At 44.6% G+C, this 20155-nt stretch overlaps 2 protein-coding genes across 4 annotated transcripts in view; one reads left to right on the top strand and one right to left on the bottom strand.

Moving 5' to 3' along the window:
• The window catches only part of Zbtb8a (zinc finger and BTB domain containing 8A), a 23047-nt gene extending 20987 nt beyond the window's left edge, over nt 1-2060 (top strand). For both annotated transcript variants that reach the window (XM_029539638.1, XM_021200354.2), the window contains one exon: nt 1489-2060. In XM_029539638.1, the coding sequence (XP_029395498.1) occupies nt 1489-1824 (336 nt within the window). In that variant the 3' untranslated portion in view covers nt 1825-2060. The remainder of the gene's footprint in view (nt 1-1488) is intronic.
• A 5930-nt stretch (nt 2061-7990) lies between these two features.
• Nucleotides 7991-19788, bottom strand: Zbtb8os (zinc finger and BTB domain containing 8 opposite strand). 2 transcript variants are annotated; one of them, XM_021200370.2, is made up of 7 exons: nt 19307-19786; nt 14219-14243; nt 13372-13493; nt 13144-13226; nt 11749-11801; nt 10669-10705; nt 7991-8318 (listed from the first exon to the last, which is right to left on the bottom strand). In XM_021200370.2, the coding sequence occupies exons 1-7, from the start codon at nt 19437-19439 to the stop codon at nt 8232-8234; spliced, it is 540 nt and encodes a 179-aa protein (XP_021056029.1). In that variant the 5' UTR covers nt 19440-19786; the 3' UTR covers nt 7991-8231. The 2 variants fall into 2 exon arrangements, with proteins under 2 accessions (XP_021056029.1, XP_021056031.1); XM_021200372.2 differs by lacking the exon at nt 11749-11801 and having other exon boundaries at nt 19307-19788.
• Nucleotides 19789-20155: the final 367 nt, after the last annotated feature.

The following is a 20155-nucleotide window of genomic DNA, read 5'->3' as shown; positions in this document are numbered from 1 at the left end:
TAGATGGCTCAGCGGGTAAGAGCACCCGACTGCTCTTCCAAAGGTGCAGAGTTCAAATCCCAGCAACCACATGGTGGCTCACAACCATCCATAACAAAATCTGACTCCCTCTTCTGGAGTGTCTGAAGACAGCTACAGTGTACTTACATATAATAAATAAATAAATCTTTAAAAAAATAAAATAAAATAAAATAAAAATCTGAGTTAGGGATGGGAAGGCGGCTCAATCAGCAAAGTGTTTGCCACACAAAACAATGCGAACTTGAGTGTGGATTCCCCGGCAACTACATAAAAATATAATAATAATAATAATCCCAGTATGGCAACATGCACATGTAATTATAGCAGTGGGAAGCAGAGACAGGAGGTTTGTGGAACTCTAGGTAGTCTTGCTGAATCAGCAAGCTCCAGTTTAGTGAGAGACTTAGGAATGACTATAGTCTGTTTATACTCTCCCAAATTCTTCTATGCATTTCCTTTACAAAAATAAGACCAGACTACACTGGTTCTTCTGCCGCATGCATTCCTGTGAATCTCTGTCATGTTTAAGTTTACTGAGATACTTGGTTAATAAATGATAAAGATGCCGGGCGGTGGTGGCTCACGCCTTTCATCCCAGTGCTTGGGAGGCAGAGGCAGGCAAATTTCTGAGTTTGAGGCCAGCNTGGTGTACAGAGTGAGTTCCAGGACAGCCAGGGTTACACAGAGAAACCCTGTTGCGAAAAACAAACAAACAAGTAGATAGATAGATAGATAGATAGATAGATAGATAGATAGATAGATAATAAAGATACTGACCAATCGAGGATAAGGACACAAGCTCTCTCATACTCAATCTGCTTCCTACCCAATCTTCGGTTAATAAAAATAGCCAGTAATCTTTGCAAAAATATTGATAAACTTATATTCAGGATTATATTTTTTCCTCTAGTAAGATTTTTTAAAAAAAAGTACATGAAGGGGGTTGGAGAGATGGCTCAGCAGGTAAGAGCACTGGCTTCTCTTCCAAAGGACCCACCCAGGTTCAATTCCCAGACCCACATGGCAGCTCAAAACTGCCTGTAGCTTCAGTTCTAGGGAATCTGACACCCACATGCAGGCAAAACACCAATGCACATAAAATAAAAAGTAAAAAAAAATCGAAAACATTCTCTGACCTCCATATGTTCACCAAAGCATCCATATGTCACCCTTTATACACATTAATGATGATGATGGTGATGATAAAATAATTCTTTAAAATCTTTAAAGCAGAACATGTTTGCAACTTTGACTATGGGAAGGAATGGGTTAATGGATGTGTGGCATTATTAAGTGTGTAATAGTAAAATAAAACCCCATTACAGGCATTATTTAGAGAAAGCTGGTATCTGATGTGTTACTGGCTCTTGGAATAATTAGACGTTAACTGTGTATGAACTGGTCCCTAAAATAGCAAAGTGACCCAGTTTTGGACATTTATTTTTATCACTCTTTAAATCCCTGCAGATTCACCAGGCGTGCAAACTCATCTGCAGGAAATGCAAACGCCACGTGACTGACGTCACGGGGCAAGTGGTGCAGGAAGGAACCAGACGCTACAGACTGTGTAACGAGTGTCTCGCTGACGTGGGCATGGAAAGTCTCCCTGCCGACCTGGAGGCTGAGCAACACCGCACAGCCCCTGCCGATGGTGACAAGGACTGCCGGTGGCACCTGAGCGAAGAAGAGAATAATAGATCCTATGTGGAGATCGTAGAGGACGGGTCCGCCGATCTGGTCATACAGCAGGTTGACGACAGCGAGGAAGAGGAAGAAAAAGAAATAAAACCCAACATTAGGTAGCCCGAAGTGTGACCTGTCAGAGCTGCCACGCCTGCTATTTACACAGACATGCTGTGTCTGTCTCTCCATTGGCAGAGCCCGGTGAATGGCTTTCTCCTACTGACTTAGAAGCAACCTGATGTAACTTGCATGCTTTCTGAATAGGCCACTGTATCCATTCTGAACGTTGTTGCTGCGCTGGGAAGACCTTGCTCGATGTTGGCATGACGGATGATCAATTACCCTTTCTGTTATTACGGACACCATTTTCTTTAAATATTGGAAAAATCTATTTAGCAAAGTTTTTTGACTAAAGTATTTTAAATAAATCTATCACAAAACTTTAAGACAATCTTTTTCGTGACACTTTTATGTATTCGTTTTTGTTTGGAGGTGGGAGTGTGTGCACATGCTAGGACACTTGTGGATTTCACATGAAAATTAATTTGTAATAGTTGATTCTCTCCTTCTCTCAAGTGGGATGGAATTCAGGGCATCAGTCTTGCTGGCAGGAGCTCTACCTTCACCTGTCAATAAGCCTGTCTACAATGATTTAAACTGTTTAGAAAGCACATTCCTATGTTGAGGGTGGGCCTGGTGCTGTTCTTGTGAACCAATCACCTAGTGAATCGGGGAGCCAATCACTGGGCGAGTAGGCGGGACTGCGGGGTTGGATGGAGAAAGAGAGGTAGCAGGAGCGAGTTAGGTCCTTTGGGAATGGGACAGCGGAGGGGTAAGATGTAGCTGCTAGAGTTTCCCAGTATCATGGCGGATCCACAAGGATTAAAATCAGATTTTAATAAGGCTGACAAGGTTAGGTTTTGGTTGCTGCACCCAGAGATTGAGTTACCATGGTTTCTGAACTGAGTTTGTGTTGCGTTTTCCTTCACTCAGTGACTCCTCTGGGTTCAAGAGAGGAAGGTACAGCGGTAAAGTGCGGGGGGGGGGGGGTTTGCCAGATGTGCACCACAAAGGCCGTGGGGGATTTGAAGCATGGGGCTGGCATGGTAGCGACTCGCCAGTGGGAACCTAGTGAGCTGGGTGGAGACTGGCGTTCTGACTTAAGAATCTCCACGCGATAAAACAACAGGTCGGCCACTGCCCGCCAGTGCCTGGCCGGCCAGGCTCCTGAGGCACACGGTTATAAGACTGCATTCAGGAGTCTAGCCATCCATCTGCAGGACCTAGCCTCAGGTCTGTGGGCTGGAGAGGCGCCCAGCAGTAAGAGCACTGTCTACTCTTTAAAGGATGAAATATTTGAGTCTCTGCACTTAAAACCTCCTGTAACTCCATTATCTATGGGATCAAATACCCACTCCGGCCTCCACAGGCACCGAAGTGTAGGCAAAACTTGTATCACACACATAACCTTTCAACCCCAGCATTTATGAGGTAGAAGCAGGCAGGGCTCTGAGTTTGGAGGCCAGCCTGGTCATCCGAGTGAGTTCCAGGACAGCCTCCAGAGAAACCCTGTCTGGAAAAAACAACCAATTTTTTAAGTCTGAAATGATTTATAACACAACTCCATTATTTTAAGTGGTTTAGGATTATAACTAAGAGCTATGACACCTAAAACAGTTTATAGTTGAGTTTTGTTTTGGTTGAAATGGGTTTTTTCCTGTGTGGCCCTGGCTGTTCTGGAACTTGCTCTGTAGACTGTCCTCAAACTCAAAGATACCCCTGCCTCTGCCTCCTGCATGCTGGGATTAAAGATGTGTACCACCACCACCTGGTCATAGTTGAATTGTCATTGAATTAATACTATTCTTGTGTGGCTGGAAAGATAGCTCAGCAGTTAAGAGCACTGAGGAGCAAGACTGGTAAGTTCATCTCGTCTCTGTGGGCACTGCATGTATGTGGTACACAGACATGAGTGAAAAAACAAAAAATCCATGCCTATACTAATAAATCTTGTTTTTTTTTTTTTTTTTAAAAAAATTATGTGGGGGCTGGAGAGATGGGTGAGTGGTTAAGAGCACTGACTGCTCTTCCAGAGGTCCTGAGTTCAGTTCCCAGCAACCACATGGTGGCTCACAACCATCAGTATTGGGATCAGATGCCCTCTTCTGGTGTGTCTGAAGACAGTGTACTCATATATATAGAATAGATAATTCTTTTTAAAAACTTATGTTCATAAGCTCATCTTGATGGGTGGGACAGTGGAGTTAGGCAGAGGTGACAATGCAGAGATGAATCAGGAGATGAGTGCTTGCCGTGCAGGTAGAAGGCCCAAATTTTGTTCCTCGGAACCCATGTAAGAATTCAGACGTGGCTGGTCCGTATGTACCCACAGTGCTCCTTCGGCATGTGGAAATGAGCAGATCCCTAGAAGTAAATCCCAGGTTCAGTGAAGAAGCTGTGTCTCAGGAACTGAGAATGATAACCTAGCATTGACCTCCAGCATTACATGCACGTGCATGCACATGTGTGTGCTTCTACACACAAATGTATACACAAACTATGGCTTGGAGTGCTTGCTCTGTAAGCCTGAAACCCCGAGTCTGAATTCCTAGAACCCATAAAGAAGCCAAGTGTGTGTGGGTGAGTGAATGCTTATGGAGCTGGAAGCTGTCTGGGCTATTCAGCTGAGCCAAAATGCAGTGCTTCCAGCTCCCCTAGAGACCTTATTTCAAGCCAACAGGGCTGAGTTGGGGAGGAAGACTGGGGTATCCTGTCCTAGCCTCCATATACCCACACACCACATACACACACCCACACACCACATACACACACCCACACACCACATACACACACCCACACACCACATACACACACCCACACACCACATACATACACTAGGCGCATACATAACAGTAAGTTAGAGCCAGGAAACACACTGCTAAGAGTCACGTCAGCGGGTGAAGATGAAGATACTTCAAGATAAGCCTTTTCCTCAGCCAGGTGACTTTGAGGCCAGCCTGGCTGAGATTACATGGAGAAACCCTGTCTCAAAAAGTCAAACAAAACCCCTAAAGTTAAAAAGCAATAACCTGGAGATGGAACTGAAGAAATAGCTCAGCAGTTGCTGACACTTGCCCCAGACTCAGGTTCTGGGTCAGATCCCTGCCCTCACAAGGCCACTAACAACCATCTGCAACTCCAGGTCTAGGGGATCCTTGCCCTCTTGTGGCCTTTACTGGAACTGCATTGTACATTTATATGTAGGCAAAACACTCATTCACATAGAAAACCACACAAAATAAAAATATTGAAAAAAGTTGCATTTTGAATTTGGAGCTGAACCATGTACCACTGGCCTGGAACAGTATGTACACCAGGCTGACCTGCCCTAAACTCAAGTTCTGCCTGCCTCTGCAGTGCTGGGGTTAAAGCACACGTGTGTGCATTGTGCCTAGCTCTCAGTTTATTTTTAAAAATAAACTGGAGGGGACAAGTCAGCTTTTAAGAATAATTCCTAGCCTTGTGTGGTTGCCCATGCCTTCTTCCTCTTAAAGATTTACTTTATGTTTGTGTTTTGCCTGCATTTATGACTCCTATATGTGTGCCATGCCTGTAGAGGACTGCAGCTGATCACCCAGAAATGGAGTTTCAGTTAGTTGTTAGTCACCTGGAGGGTGCTGGGAATTGTGCCCAGATCCCCTCTACAAGATCAAGTGTGTGGTTGTTTTGTTGTTGTTTTTGCTTTGTTTTTTGAGACAAGGTTTCTCTGTGTAACACCCTCGGCTATCCTGGAACTTCCTCTGAAGACCAGGCTGCCTCTGCCTCCGAGTGCTGGGATTAAAGACATGTGCCTGGTTCAACAAGTGCTCAATTATCTCTCCAGCCCCAGACTCATGCCTTTTAATCCCAGCACTCAAGGGAGACAGAGGCAGGAAGATCTCTGTAAATTGGAGGCCAGCCTGGTATACATATGGAGTTTTAGGCTAGCAAAGGCTACACAGTAAGATCCTGTCTAAAACAAAACACAAGGAATAATTTTTAACATTTATGTCATGAGGCGAGGTGACAGTGGTGGCACATGCCTTGAGTTCCAAGAATTTGGGAAACAGTGGCAGACAGATCTCTGAGTTCAAGGCCAGCCTGGTCTACAGAGTGAGTTCCAGGGCAGCCAGGGCTACACAGAGAAACCCTGTCTTGGAAAAATGAAGTAACCCAGCAGAAACACCACCACCACCACCACCACCACAGAAAAAAAAAAACCATTATGTCATGCTGTATTTTTTTATAAAGTGCTTTTTCCACAGTTCCTAGTTTTATCAGTGAGATTACAATTACAACCTCATTTGTATGAATGGAAAATGGCTGACAGGATCTTTGCCTATGGAAATGATAGATATGCTTTATCTATGGGAATGAGGAGATGATTGCCTGGAATCCAAATGGTATTTTACAGTGTTCCTGCTGCTTGAACACCAGCAGTTGAAATCGCCTCTTTATAAATAAGGCTTTCTTGTTGTCTATACAAACCTCCCTCCAGTTTACCTGCTAGAGCAGTTGTTCTCAACCTGTGGGTCTCGATCTCTTTGGCAAATCTCTATCTCCAAAAATATTCGCTTGTAATTCATAACAGTAGCAAGGAAACAGTTATTAAGTTGTAATGAACCACAACATGAGGGAAAGGGTTGTATTAAAGATTCGATGGAGCATCTATCTATTTTGTCATCTTAGTGTCCTAGAAGACCTTCTAAGGACTGAGATGGTGTTGGGGGAGAGGGGTGTGCACTGTGCATTTCAGATGCTGACTTCTATGCCCAGACACCTCTTTGCAGTTAGGATGATGGCATGGTTATCTCAATGTTATGTAAAAATTGCTTGCCATCACCTCTGATTGGATAATACAGAGCTGGGCAGAAGAAGAGAATAAATAGGGCAGGGCTTCGGATCATTGTTGGGGTTCTAAAAGAGGAGAAGGAGACAGAGGAGAGAGGGAGTCAAGAGAGGGAAAAGGAGGAGCAGAGGGGGGAGCGGGGGAGGGAGAGACCTGGAGGAATCAGGAGGATTCACTATGAGGTTGCCATGAGAGAACAGCCAAGAGGACACCAATGGACCAGACTAAGCCAGGACAAGATCTCCACTTGTGTCATAGCTGGAGGGAGCGGTATGCAGACACTCAGCTTCTTATATAGGTGCTGGGATACAAACCCCCGCCCCGATTGCTCAGCAAGAGCTGCTAATCACTAAGCCATCTCTTCAACCCTTAATCGGTTAAAAACAGGTTTTGGATCTTTTTTTGTTGTTCTCTAACTGGATGCATAGACTGACATTAATAAAACCACAGGATGTTGGGGCAGACCTTTAATCCCAGTACTCAGAAGGAAGAGGCAGGCACTTTGAGTTCAAGGCCAACCTGGTCTACACAGTGGAACCCTGTCTCAAAAAAGAAAAGAAATGAAATTTCAGGAGGGTGTGGTAGCACACATTTTTAATCCCAGCACCCAGGAGGCAGAGGCAGGTGGATCTTTGAGCTCAAGGCCAGCCTGGTCTACAAATTGAGTCCAGGAGAGTCAGGGCTCTGTTATACAGAGAAACTTTATCTTAAAAAAAAAAAAACAAAAGATAGCCGGGCACTGGTAGCACACGTTTTTAATCCCAGTACTTGGAGGTAGAGGCAGGCGGATTTCTGAGTTCGAGGCCAGCCTAGTCTACAGAGTGAGTTCCAGAACAGCCAAGGCTATACAGAAAAACCCTGTCTCGAAAAAAACAAAAAACAAAACAAAACAAAAAACCCAAAAGATAAAATTAAATTATATGTCAGAAAGGTCTATATGTAAGGTATAATGTCAAATATTTATCTAAGAAAATATCAAGTATTGCTGCTTAAAAAGAAGAGAGAAAATCAGGAGTCTTCTAAGACGTCTAGAGGGTTCTACTCAGAACCCACTGGAACAGAGGATGGCTCTGCCCCTTAGCAATGTAAAACCATGACCTCAGGTACATGGTACATGGTGAGCCTGTTCTCTGCTCCACACTTGTCTCTCTACACCTGTCTTTTCTGAGACAGGGCCATGTTCAGTTGCCCAGGCTAGCTCTTAACTCATTCTATAGCCAAAGCGGGTCTTGAATTCAGGATCCTGAGTGTTGAGATCACAGGTATATAATTATGTCTATCATACACAGCTCAAATTATATTAACTTAGGTTGGATTCGGCCCTGGCGGCTGCTTATACCAGCGGGCAGTCCCTTCTGAGACACACCGGCGCACTTGCGCTCCAGTGGAAGAACAAAGTAAGGCACCTGTTGCTCCTGCTCAAATGACCAAGTACAAGACTGCTCCTCAAAAATAGAAGAATTCACTATCTACAGACCACACCTACACACTCATTTTCCATTTCTGAAAGTCACACTTTAAATGAACAATTCTGTATTTCCATTTAGCAAAGATACTATAGAAAATCCATCACCATATCCTCTCAACAGGGAGGAAACAAATCAGTTCTTCAGAAGAGGCTTCTCCCTTTTTTGGTATTTTAAATGTCGATGATCACAAACACTTCTGGCTTCTCTTCATTATAGACTTGCATTGCTGAGTACGTTATTGCCTTGACTTCTGTTCCCTAAAATATAGTTAAAGGAAAAAAATGAAATTGGAATTAGAATATCTCCATCAGGAGCTGGCAGGAAGTCAAACTGTAATTATGAAAGAGACTGGTGGTTATCAAGTCAGTGCGGCATCATGTGCCGGAGATGCGAGCTGCAGGGAACGTGGTAGAGAGCGCACGGGACTGGAGCCAGTGCTAAAAAGGCACGGAGCCCAGCTGGTCAGGGAAGCCATCTGACCTGGCTGGGTATGGGTTTGTGTTTTAGCTATAAAATGTGTCAGATCAAAGGACACAAGCTCTCCAGGCTGGCCCAAGGCTCTTCCTGACCCTCTCTACTTCCTTATGCCTTGACCTCAGCCCTAGCCCTCAGCCTGCTCTTTGGGATTCTTCTCTTTTTAGGTCATGCCGAAGAGTGAGTTTCCCAGGTCAGCTCTCCCAGGATTCTGATACATGATATACCCCACCCCTGTCCCAGTTTAGAACAAAAGGATTAGATGTCCTCTTAAGTTCCTTCCAACTCTAAAAAGAATCTAATAATTCTGAGTGCCACAAAATATGCCAGATCATAGTGAATGGCACCTGCTGGCTCTAATGCCCAACAGCATGAGAAGATGATGGATGCCCCAGGGATGACTGAGGTCACCTTCTTTCCTCTGCTATTATCACACAGTCACCTTTCCTGCAGGCTCACACTGTTCCCGACGGTATCACCATGTATGTCTATCCACATCTCAAACGGATGTTTACTCACCAGTGAGTTACATGGGCAGCTTTTCTCCCCACAAGGACAATTCACATTTTCTCCACAGGCATCTCCCCTCCATTCTATCTATCAACATGCTTCTTAGAGAATAAAAGCTATCAATAAGAACCAACTTGTATGGCCAGCCTGGTCTACATAGCAAGTTCCAGGACAGCCTGGGTACCCAGTGAAACCCTACCTTGAAGAAAGTACTACGAGAAGTAGCTCATACATCCACAGTCAACTTGCCATCCCTCTGTGCCCTCACATCTGCCTTCCTGCAGGATGAGTGGCCTGTTCCAAGCCTATCAGGAGCCGATGCTATACCTACCAACTGATTCTGCATCACCACTCACCAATGCGCCACACCCTCTTCCTTTCCAGTGCACCAATACACACCTCCCTTCTTACTCATTCCCATTTTGCATATAAATATACTAAAAGCCTCCTAACTAAAGCCACATGAAATAAAATCCTTCTCCTTTATTAACCACACCCTGCCCCCAGCTACTACTGTGTTACCAATCTGTCCCCTTTTCTGTAGTCATTTTCAGAAGAATGTTTGTTTAAGACAGGACTCTATATAGCCCTGTTTCTCCTGAAACTTGTTATAGAGACCAGGCTGTCCTTGAACTCAGAGATCTCCCTGCCTCTGCCTCCTGTGTGCTGGGATTAAAGGTGTGTGCCATTATGCTCGGTGTTCCAAAAAGCTAAACAAGAGGCCTGGAGATGGGTAGTGGAGCACCTGTGTAGCATGCATAAGGCTCTAAATTCAATTCCCAGTGAGAGACAAAGAAAGAACATCTATCCCCGCTTCTTCATTGTAGGAGAAACTAAGCCTCTGACGGCCCATTACCTATAATTCCATCATCTAGAGGTGAAAAAAAAGGAGATTCCACAGGCTGGCAAGGTGGCTCAGTGGGTAGGAACACTGACTGCTCTTCCAAAGGTCCTGAGTTCAAATCCCAGCAACCACAGGGTGTCTCACAACCAACTGTAATGAGATCTGATGCCCTCTTTTTGCAGTGTCTGAAGATAGCTACAGTGTACTTATGTATAAAAATAAATAAGTTTAAAAAAAAAAAAAAAAAAAAAAGGAGACTCCTATGAATTCAAGGCTACTTTGGTCTACATAGTGAGTTCCAGTCCAGCCAAAGCTACACAGTGAGTTTCTATATCAAAAACAAACAAACAAATCTAAATAAAGAGAAAAACAGACTTTAAATTTGCTAGACAATCTGTGGCAAACTTGATTTTGGAGCCTCATGCTGAGTCCTAACAGACCAAACAGATGCATGAAATCGGTGTTTTAACATATTTAATATATCCAGTCAGATAAGAGATGCTTAAAGAAACTTGCCATTTCACACTAATGAAGACTAAGGTTTATGGAAGTGGAGAGCTGGCTCAGCAGTTATGAGCACTGACTGCTCTTCCAGAGGTCCTAGGTTCAGCCCTCAGCACCCACAGGACAGCTCACAACTGTCTGTGATTCCGTGCTCAGACACCCTCACACAGACATACATGCAGGCAAAACACCAATGTACATAAAATAAAAATAAATTATAGACAAACAAACCCAAAGTTTACTTTCCTGTATGCAGACGAAATGTGTGACCGTACCTGAGGGTGCTTGGACAGCGTGAACTCTTCTCCCCACCTTAAGAAGGAAAGTCAAACACGGTTATTATTTCTACAATTTTCTTTTTTTATTTTATACTGTACATTTTAGAGTAATGCTTGTAAGTGTGGTCACACACTGGAGACCCTGAAGGAGACGGCAGGGTGGGAGTTGAACTACATGGGTCTAATGGAGGAGAAAGCCACGACTCTAGACTACGATGCTTTCAATGCTGCCAGCAAACTGGGATCAAGCTGAGCATGGTAGCACACATTAAATCCCAGCACTGGGAGGCAGATGGCTCCTTGAGTTAAAGGCTATCGAGGTAGACAGAGCAAATTCCAGGACAGTCAGAGCTACACAGAGAAATCCTGACTTGAAAAGCCAAACCAACCAACCAACTAACCAAGCAAACAAACAAACAGGAATCATCTAGTTGAGTGCAGCTGCTAATTATAAACACAAAGTTTTTCATCATAAAGACAACTGACGGCTGGAGTGATGCTGGTTCAGAGGTTACATGCACTGGCTGCCCTTCCAGAGGGCCCAGGTTCAATCGCCAGCACCCACATGGACCTGACACCCTCTGCAGGCACAAGGCATGTGGTACACATACATACAATACCCATACATAATGCATTTTTCCCCCAAGACAGGGTTTCTCTGTGTAACCCTGGCTGTCCTGGAACTCACTCTGTAGACCGGGCTGGCCTCAAACTCAAGAGATCCACCTGCTTCTGCCTCCTGAGTGCTGGGATTAAAAGTGTGTACCACAACTGCTTAGATTAAAATAAATTTTTAAAAATTCAAGCTTACAAATCTAGAAAGAAATTTATTTCCATAATTTCTGAGTTTGTAAAGCTCAGGTTGGCTCCCACTCCTTGGGGTCTATACAGGTCAACCTACCAAGCCTAACAAGCCTAAGTGCAATGCTCCCCCGACTCACCATTTAGACAAGACATATACATATATAGAAAATATATGTACACACACACATATATAGACTATATATATATATATATATATATATATATATATAAACATCTTTTGTGACTTGCTACTTAGCTAGTTTGAATACTTACCCAATGGATCGTAACTTGAAATTTTTTTGATCAATATTAAGTACTTTCACTTCCTAAAGAGGAAAAAAATGTTATTTATCTTATTTTAAAATATCTTTGAAACAAGGTCTTATATTGCTCATGTTAGCCTCAAAATATAGCCAAGGAAAAGTATGCATTATGGCCCCTTCTGCTTTCATCTCTGCAGTGGCGGGATCACAAGCATATGTCACCATGATTTTATGGAGTGCTGGGGATTGAAACCAGGGCTTTCAGAATGCTAAGTCAGCATTCTTCCAAGTGAGCTACAAACACAGAACAGAAAATCCTTACTTTCAACAAAGCAAACAAAACCCAGAAGAAACAGAGGAATGGTGGCATGTGCCTTTAATCTCAGCACTCAGGAGGCAGAGCCAGGGCTACACAGAGAAACCCTGTCTGGGGGTGGGGTGGGATCCATCTGTAACACAATACTGCCCACATCCAGTCTGTAGGATGAGCGATTCAGTGGATACATGTGATGGATAGAGACTGGAGGATTTCTGGAACACAAAGGGAGTGTGTGTCAGGTGCTGGAGGCCTGTCCTAGAGGCTGGCAGCAGCGAGCAATTTGCATTCGGCTTTTTCTGTTTGTTTGCATTAAGAAGTCTAAACTCATCAATTGTTGAACTTAGGGCAAAGTGACAGAGGCAGGAAAGGTCAAAGGCAACAACTGCACATGTGGACCTGAACATGGCTCACAGGTGCACTTGCCCGGCCTCTCTTTCTCCTTTTTTGTTTGCCTCAGGCTCAATATGTAGTCCTGACAGACCTAGAACTGCTATGTAAACTAGGCTGGCCTGGAACTCAGAGCTCCTCTCGCCTCTGCTTCCTGAGAGGTATAATGAATGGCATGCCTACCATGCTGGCTTAGTAAATGCTCTCTCCAGCCCTTAGTGACATCAAATACTTTACAGTCAGAGAGAGAGAGAGAGAGAGAGAGAGAGAGAGAGAGAGAGAGAGAGAGAGAATGAATGAATATACATAGGCAAACAGGTTCATCAATAAGGACCTACATGGAACTGGAGAAATCACTCAGCAGTTAACAGCACTGGCTGCTCTTGCAGAGGACCCAGAATTGTTTCCCAGCCCCTCTATGGTAAGTCACAACTGTTTTATGGTGATTATGGTAGCAGGGGCTATGATGCTCTCTTCCGGCCTTCACTGCAGGCAAAACAACTACATAAACTAAACAAAACTTCTTTTTAAAACCCTGTAATTTATATAACTCAACATTACCTCACTATCTCAATGGACGGTTTCTGGATCCTATGTTTTACCTTTAATTATTTGTTAAATTTTAAAATGTGAACCAACAGCCTACTTGCTCAGCAAAAAAAAAAAGAGCCCAAAACCCAAGAAAACCCTTGCACTTACCCGGGGTATGAAGTACTCATCAGCACTGAACTTGTAAAGCCACTCGTCCAAGAAGTGAAACAGCAGAGACTGCAAGTCGTCTCCTACACGGGGTGGAAGGGACCACAGCAGGTGATGGTTAGTAAGGTTCAGAATCCACCCTGCTGCTCTTCCTGCGACAATACACTCAGATCATGCAGAACAACGTACACTCATGCCACAACATTTCCTTGTGAATAGAGCAGTTACCTTGGGTTTCTACTTCCACGGTGCGGAGGGGCTCCACAGTCCCAGTATCTGTCATGTAACCAAACATGGCCATGGCACACTGTTCAAATGCTTCCTCCAGAGTGTCTCCCCATGCGTGTAACCTAAGAATTACAAAGTTTAAATGACAACAAATAAAAGGGGCCACAGTATGTGCATGAACAATCAACTATAAGACAGGAAATTCCACAGTAAAGCAAAAGAAAACCAGCTTCATAAATATAAACCGCATGTCTAATTTGACGACATTGGATGTTTTAAATCATCATTTCAGAATTAAAACAACAAAAACAAAGGAGAAAAATGGAAATAGGCTTGAGCAAGAAGGTAAAGATACTTGCCACCATGCCTGACACTGCAGTGGGAGGAGAGAACTGACCTCTGACTATACACCGTGGCACTCATGAATTTTACACACATACCCCACAAAATAAAATGTAATTATATGCTGGGGCATACCTTTAATCCCAACAATCAGAAGGCAGAAGAAGGCATATCTCTACAAGTTTGAGGCTAGCCTGGTCTATATAACAAATTCCAGGCTAGCCAATGCTACACAGTAAGATCCTATCTCAAAAAAGAAAAGATAGAGGGGCTGGTGAAATGGCTCCGTGGTTAAGAGCACTGGCTCCAGAGGTCCTGAGTTCAAATCCAAGCAACCACATAGTGGCTCACAACCATCTATAGAATGGGATCCAACGTCCTCTTCTGGTGTGTCTGAAGACAGCTACAGTATACTCATATATATAAAATAAATAAATCTTTAAAAAAATTAAAGCATTCGTTCTATGTAAAGACAGTTTCAAAGAACAACTCTTGGTATACTCACTGGACATCAGCCGTATGATCCAAATCTGAGGGAGAGAGAGGAAAATGGGTAAATCACTGAACTTGACTCTCCAATCATACAGAAATAACTCTAAGTACTGACAGGCAGCAAACACTCTTGTTCACTGCTACTCACTAAGAACATCATCCTAGCTGGATAGCAGGCTCATACTTATAATCCTAGTATTTAAGTGGTTAAGATTATAGATTCCAGCCCAGCCTAGGCTACTAAGACAACCTGGGTACTCAGTAATAGTCCATATCCATTCACTCACTCAATCATTTCTGAGTCAGTGATTCTCTGTGTAGTCCTGGCTGTCCTGGAACTCTCTCTGTGGGCCAGACTGGCCTCAAACTCAGAGATCTGCCTGCCTCTGCCTTCCAAGTGCTGGGATCAAAGAAATGTGCTGCCACCGCCCAGCAATAACACCACATGTTTGACAGGGGTAGGAGGAAGGGGATGGCTCAGTGACTAAAAGCTTGTACTTGCTGTACTGGACCACATGTGGAAAGAGAAATTTGACTCTGAAAATTGTCCCTTGACTTCCATATGTACATTGTGGCACATATATACTTCCATATGTATACTGTGGTGTATATATATATATATATATATATATATATATATATATATATATATGCAACATGCATCCTCATTCCCTTTCTTATACAGAGAGAGAGAGAGAGAGAGAGAGAGAGAGAGCGCTAGCTCAGTAGGTAAATGTGCATGCTACACAAGGCAATATGATACAATCTCTGATCTTGAGAACCCATGTTAACATCACACGTAGCAGCACAAACATCTACTATCCTAGCAATGCTTCCAAGAACCTGGAGGAGGAAACAAGCAGCTACAGACTGGTGGCTCTCAACCTGTGGGTCTCCTAAGACCATGGGAAACCACAGATATTTACTTACATTATGATTCATAACAGTAGCAAAATTACAGCTATGAAATAGTAACAAATAATTTTATGGGTGGGGTCACCACAACATAAAGAACTGTATTAAAAGGTTGTAGCATCAGGAAGGTTGAGAACCTACTCTAGATATTCCTGGGCCAGCTAGCCTGGCTTACCAGTGCCCAAGAGACCTTGTCTCAAAGAACGCAGAAAAGGACTGACGCCCAAGGCTGTCTGACTTCTAGGTACGTACATACTGACACACCACACATATGAAGTAAAGTTAAAGCAAACAAAAATGATAGCGATGGAGAGGCAGTTCACCAATTAGGAACACTTGCTGCTCTTGCAGAGAGTAGGGATTTGGTTTCTAGAACCGAATGGTGGCTCACAACCACATGGTGGCTCACAACCACCTCGTAACTCCAGTTCCAGGGGATCTGTTGCCTTCATGGGTATGAGGCATACATATGGTGCACATATGTTTGTGTGTGTGTGTGTATACACACTCCAACAGATAAAACATAAGCAAACCTTTAAAAAAAATTAGGAAACATTTTTTTGGTTTTTCAAGACAGGGTTTCTCTGTGTAGCCCTGGCTATCCTGGAACTCACTCTGTAGACCAGGCTGGCCTCGAACTCAGAAATCTGCCTGACTCTGCCTCCTGAGTGCTGGGATTAAAGGCATGCACCACCACGCCCAGCTCGGAAACATTTCTTAAAAGTAGGAAAGCATGAGGCAGTTAGACCTTTTGCTATGTACTTAATAAACTTAGCCCTCTCCTAGTATTAGTTCAAAAACAAAATAACCTACTCCTAAATGTATATTTAAATGAACAGTAACTGTGGAAAGCCAAGGCAGAAGGTTTTCGGTGTTTTGTCTCACTTTGCTTTGGTTTTAGAGACAGGGTCTCCATATGCACTTCAGGCTAGTCTAATCCTCCTGCCTCAAGTGCTGAGGTTACAAGCATGTACCACCATGCCCAGCTTCTTCTAGGTAGTCTAAAACATCTAAGTTGTATGTAGCAATGGGTCCCTGCAGTCCCAGCTTGAGTTTGAAACCAGATAATCACTTGAGCCCATTTCAAGGCCCACCTGGGTGATACTGCCAATGTCATGTTTGTCAGGTGTCATATATATATTGGCCTCTCAGAAAACATTTCCTATCATCAGTTACTTTTCCTAACTAGTTGAATTCTGAACACAGACTCGTTCAGGAAAGCCAATTGCACAGGATGTACAATGAGTGTTCCTACAGGACGGACCACAACAACTGTACTGCATGCCCCACTGCGACTGTCAGCTCCTCCTTTTCTGTCTGTCCTTTGCCTAGTCCATGGCTTACCTCAATTTCCCCTTGGTTTGCTCTGAGATGGGGCCTATCGCTGTAGTCCTGGCTGGCCTGCAATTTGCTATGTAAACCAGCCTGGAATAGATTGTCTTGCCTCTGTCTCCAGAGCTCGAGGATTAAGCATGTGTGCCACAACAACCAGCAATTCTCCCCATTAGCAGGGATTCTCAGAGGTCACTTAACATAAGCCCTGAGCACTGGCTGGAGATGTGGCTCAGTGGTAGAGTACTTGTCTAATGTGTGCAATATTCTGGATGTTATAATGAGCATCAAACACAAAGTAAAGCAAAGAGATGAAAGAATGGAGGGAGGGAGGGAGAGGCCGAGTCCATAGAGAACAGTAAAGCTGGTAGACCTGGTAGTGCGACTAAGGTTTTCAGTAGACTTAGACGGGGGTGGGGGGTGGGATGGGGGGATCACAAGTTTGAGCCCAGTCTGATCTATGTATTGAGCTCAAGTGTTCAGGTACATAGAACGCCATGTTTAAAAATACCACAAACACCAATGAAACCAATTTTAAAAGGAGGGAACTGGGAATGGAGGTCTCTGGCAGAGTGTTTTCCCTGCTACAACAAAATAAATAACTGATATAAGCATTATCATAAATATGCAGAACTCTTAGTATAACACCTGCATCAAAACACTGTATTTAACCAAACTCTAGCATGGTTTCTAATTGCATAAGGCCACATCTTTAGGATAGAGCAGAAGCCTTAGTTAAAATGCTTGTCCGAGGAAAGCCTGATAAAGGCTGTAGAATTCTCCCTTTGTTCTAGCCAATGTTTGATAAGAGGCTCTGAATCTCCCTATTTTACAGCAAGTACCAAAAAAGCCCTAAAATTGTGACTATGTAACCCTTCCAGCTCTGAACAATCTTCCCTAAAGACCTGGTTCTTTGAAATGTTATCATCCCCACAACCGGGGCCTCTTGTCCCCAGTCTGTGGGAGGCTAGAACTCAAGCTTCTAAAAGTGCCAGGGAGCAGGCATAAGTGGCCTTGGCCCTGCTGCATCGCCAGCGACTACAGTGACTAGCCCTTTGTACTCTGTCCCTCCTCTGACTGTAGGAGCCCTTGCTCTGTCCCCCCCTCATTCTCTGTGTAGAACAGTGTCTGTGTGAACTGGAATGACTCTCCGCTCTTATGGCGCCTGTACTTAACCATACTCACTTCGACTTGTGTCTGCCTCTGTGACCTTTGACAGGGATAAAGGAGCCAGACATAAAGGGACCAAGAGCATGAGTCCACTCATGGGAATCTCTAACACAGGGAACTCTGCTCCAGAAATCCAAAAATAACAATGGTGGCTTCGGGGATAGGAGGCCGGAAAGGAACTGAGGAAACTTTGTAAGATGACAGAACTGGTCTATCTGGAAACTAGGGCTGCTTACGCAGGGAGATCTGTTTAGCAACAATAATAATCTGCGTCAGGTGTGGTGGACCATGGCTGTGATTCCAGCACCAGGGAATCACCTAGTGAGTTCCAGGCCAGTGAGGGTTAAAGTGAAATCCTGTCACAAAAAAAAAGAAAGTACTTAACACTTTACTGGGGCATATGTGAATTATTCTCAATTCTTTCAACTTTTTAAAAAGGATGATACATTGCTATATAAGGGTGGTTCTCCAATTTTTTAATCTCAGGAACCCTATACTCAAAGACAACTGTAGGGCAGAAGCTATAGCTCAGGGGTAGACTACTTACTAGTCTAGCATGTCCATTAAAGACATAAGAGATTTTTTTTTTTTATTATTATACATAAGTACACTGTAGCTGACTTCAGACGCACCAGAAGAGGTCGTCAGATCTCATTATGGGTGGTTGTGAACCACCATGTGGTTGCTGGGATTTGAACTCAGGACCTTCAGTAGAGCAGTCAGTACTCTTAGCCGCTGAGCCATCTCTCCAGCCTAAGAGATTTCTTTACTTCTGAGACAGGGCCTTACTCTGTAGCCCTGGCTGTCCTGGAACTCATTATGTGGACCAGGCTGGCCTCAGACTCAATACATTACCCTGCCTCTGCCTCCAGGATGCTGTGATGAAAGGTATGGAAGCTGACACAAGAACTTCAAAAAAGGAAAACCCAGCAATTTCAAAGTATTCATTTAAAAATAACAATAACCCCAATTTTACACAAATTCCATTTTTATGAAAAACTAAATTGTCAAAAGTTTAGTGGGGCTTTTTGTTTTTCTGTTTGTTTTTGTTTTTGTTTTTTTGAGACAGGGTTTCTCTGTGTAGCCCTGGCTGTCCTGGAACTCACTCTGTAGACCAGGCTGGCCTCAAACTCAGAAATCCACCTGCCTCTCCTCCCAAGTGCTGGGATTAAAGGCGTGCGCCACCACTGCCCGGCTAAGTTTAGTTTTTTTTCTTTCAAAAAAAAATTTAACGTGATGCAAAGTTGCAGTACATAATAAGATCCAATCTTGGGCTGTGGACACACACGTACGCACGCACAGAAAAAGGTATCACTTGATTACTCTAACCTGGTCACACTATTTCCTACTGGGAGAAACTCGAGGACAATCACTTAAAAATACAACTAACGCACAAGTATAATTTACAATGATAAATGTTGGACCAGCGCCACACCACTTAACTATATCCCCAAAGGTAAGTGTGATTCAGGCACACGTGGACTTTTAGAATGGATGGGGGCAGGGGGCACGGCCTCGGGTTTCTTCATTCTCTAGTAAGGTGATCTTTTTCTTCACTTTCCCCCTAAATTGGGAAAGAGGGGCACACTGTGATCACGCCAGGGCAAAGAAATGGGCGAGGCAGGAAGCCGCAGGAAAGCAGCCGAGGTTGTCCGAATGCAGGAGATGTGGGTCACCTACTCACATTCATACTTTCGATTGACTGGAGGATACTTGTCCTTGGTCGCCTTCTGCTCCTCCGTCAAATTGTAATCTCTAACATCTTCCTCCTCTTGGGCCATGATTGCGGAGTTGGTACTCTTACTTCCGCCCTTCATCAGCCAGACTTCGGCCCCGCGCCATAACTTCCGCTCTACACCCCACCCCTTGGCGGCGGGTCTAAAAGGACCAGGACTCCATTCTGCGAGCTCGCGGAAGGATATTCCCGCTGGCGGCTGCGGGTTCGGTGCCTGTGTTAGAGACCAGCGCCCTGTTCCCTGCACGCATCACTCTTAGTACTGAGGGAGTCAGTTAAAAGCCACCACCTTGGATTAGGCACCTGGAAGTCTAAACCGTGATGCGTTTTCTCCTCGTCTGGCCCTCCGAGTGGCTAACCAGACCCGGAAACACTTCCAATTTCTTTCGCTACCCTGAGGGAGTTGTCAGCATAACGGCCCGCTAAGAAGATGGCTGCGCATGAGCGTGGCGGGTGTGTGTCACGTGATCAGCACGGGCCTCATCCCGGCAGGCGGGGCGCGCGCGCAATCCGTGGAAGTCTCCGGACTGTGGGGGTGGGGGGTGGGGGGAAAGGGGCGGAGCGCGCGCCTCGGGACTCGGGGGGAGGGGAGTAAAGCGACTCTCGAGCGTTTCCATAGGTCGCCAGGCGGATGCTCCGCCCACCCCTCCGACCCGCGCTTCTTCATTGGCCGGTGTTGGCGCGAAGGCACGCGAGCCGGCCCCCCCCCCCCCCCCCCGCCTCCCGCTTCCCGCCGGTCCCCGGGGACCTCTAGACGGTTCGCCGGCGCGTGTGCTCCCGAGCACCCCCCATACCCCC

The sequence above is a fragment of the Mus pahari genome, chromosome 6 (genome assembly GCF_900095145.1).
Source record: "Mus pahari chromosome 6, PAHARI_EIJ_v1.1, whole genome shotgun sequence".
Classification (NCBI taxonomy): domain Eukaryota; kingdom Metazoa; phylum Chordata; class Mammalia; order Rodentia; family Muridae; genus Mus; species Mus pahari.
The sequence above is the reverse complement of the archived record's forward strand: the minus strand, read 5'-3'. Positions and strand labels throughout refer to the sequence as shown.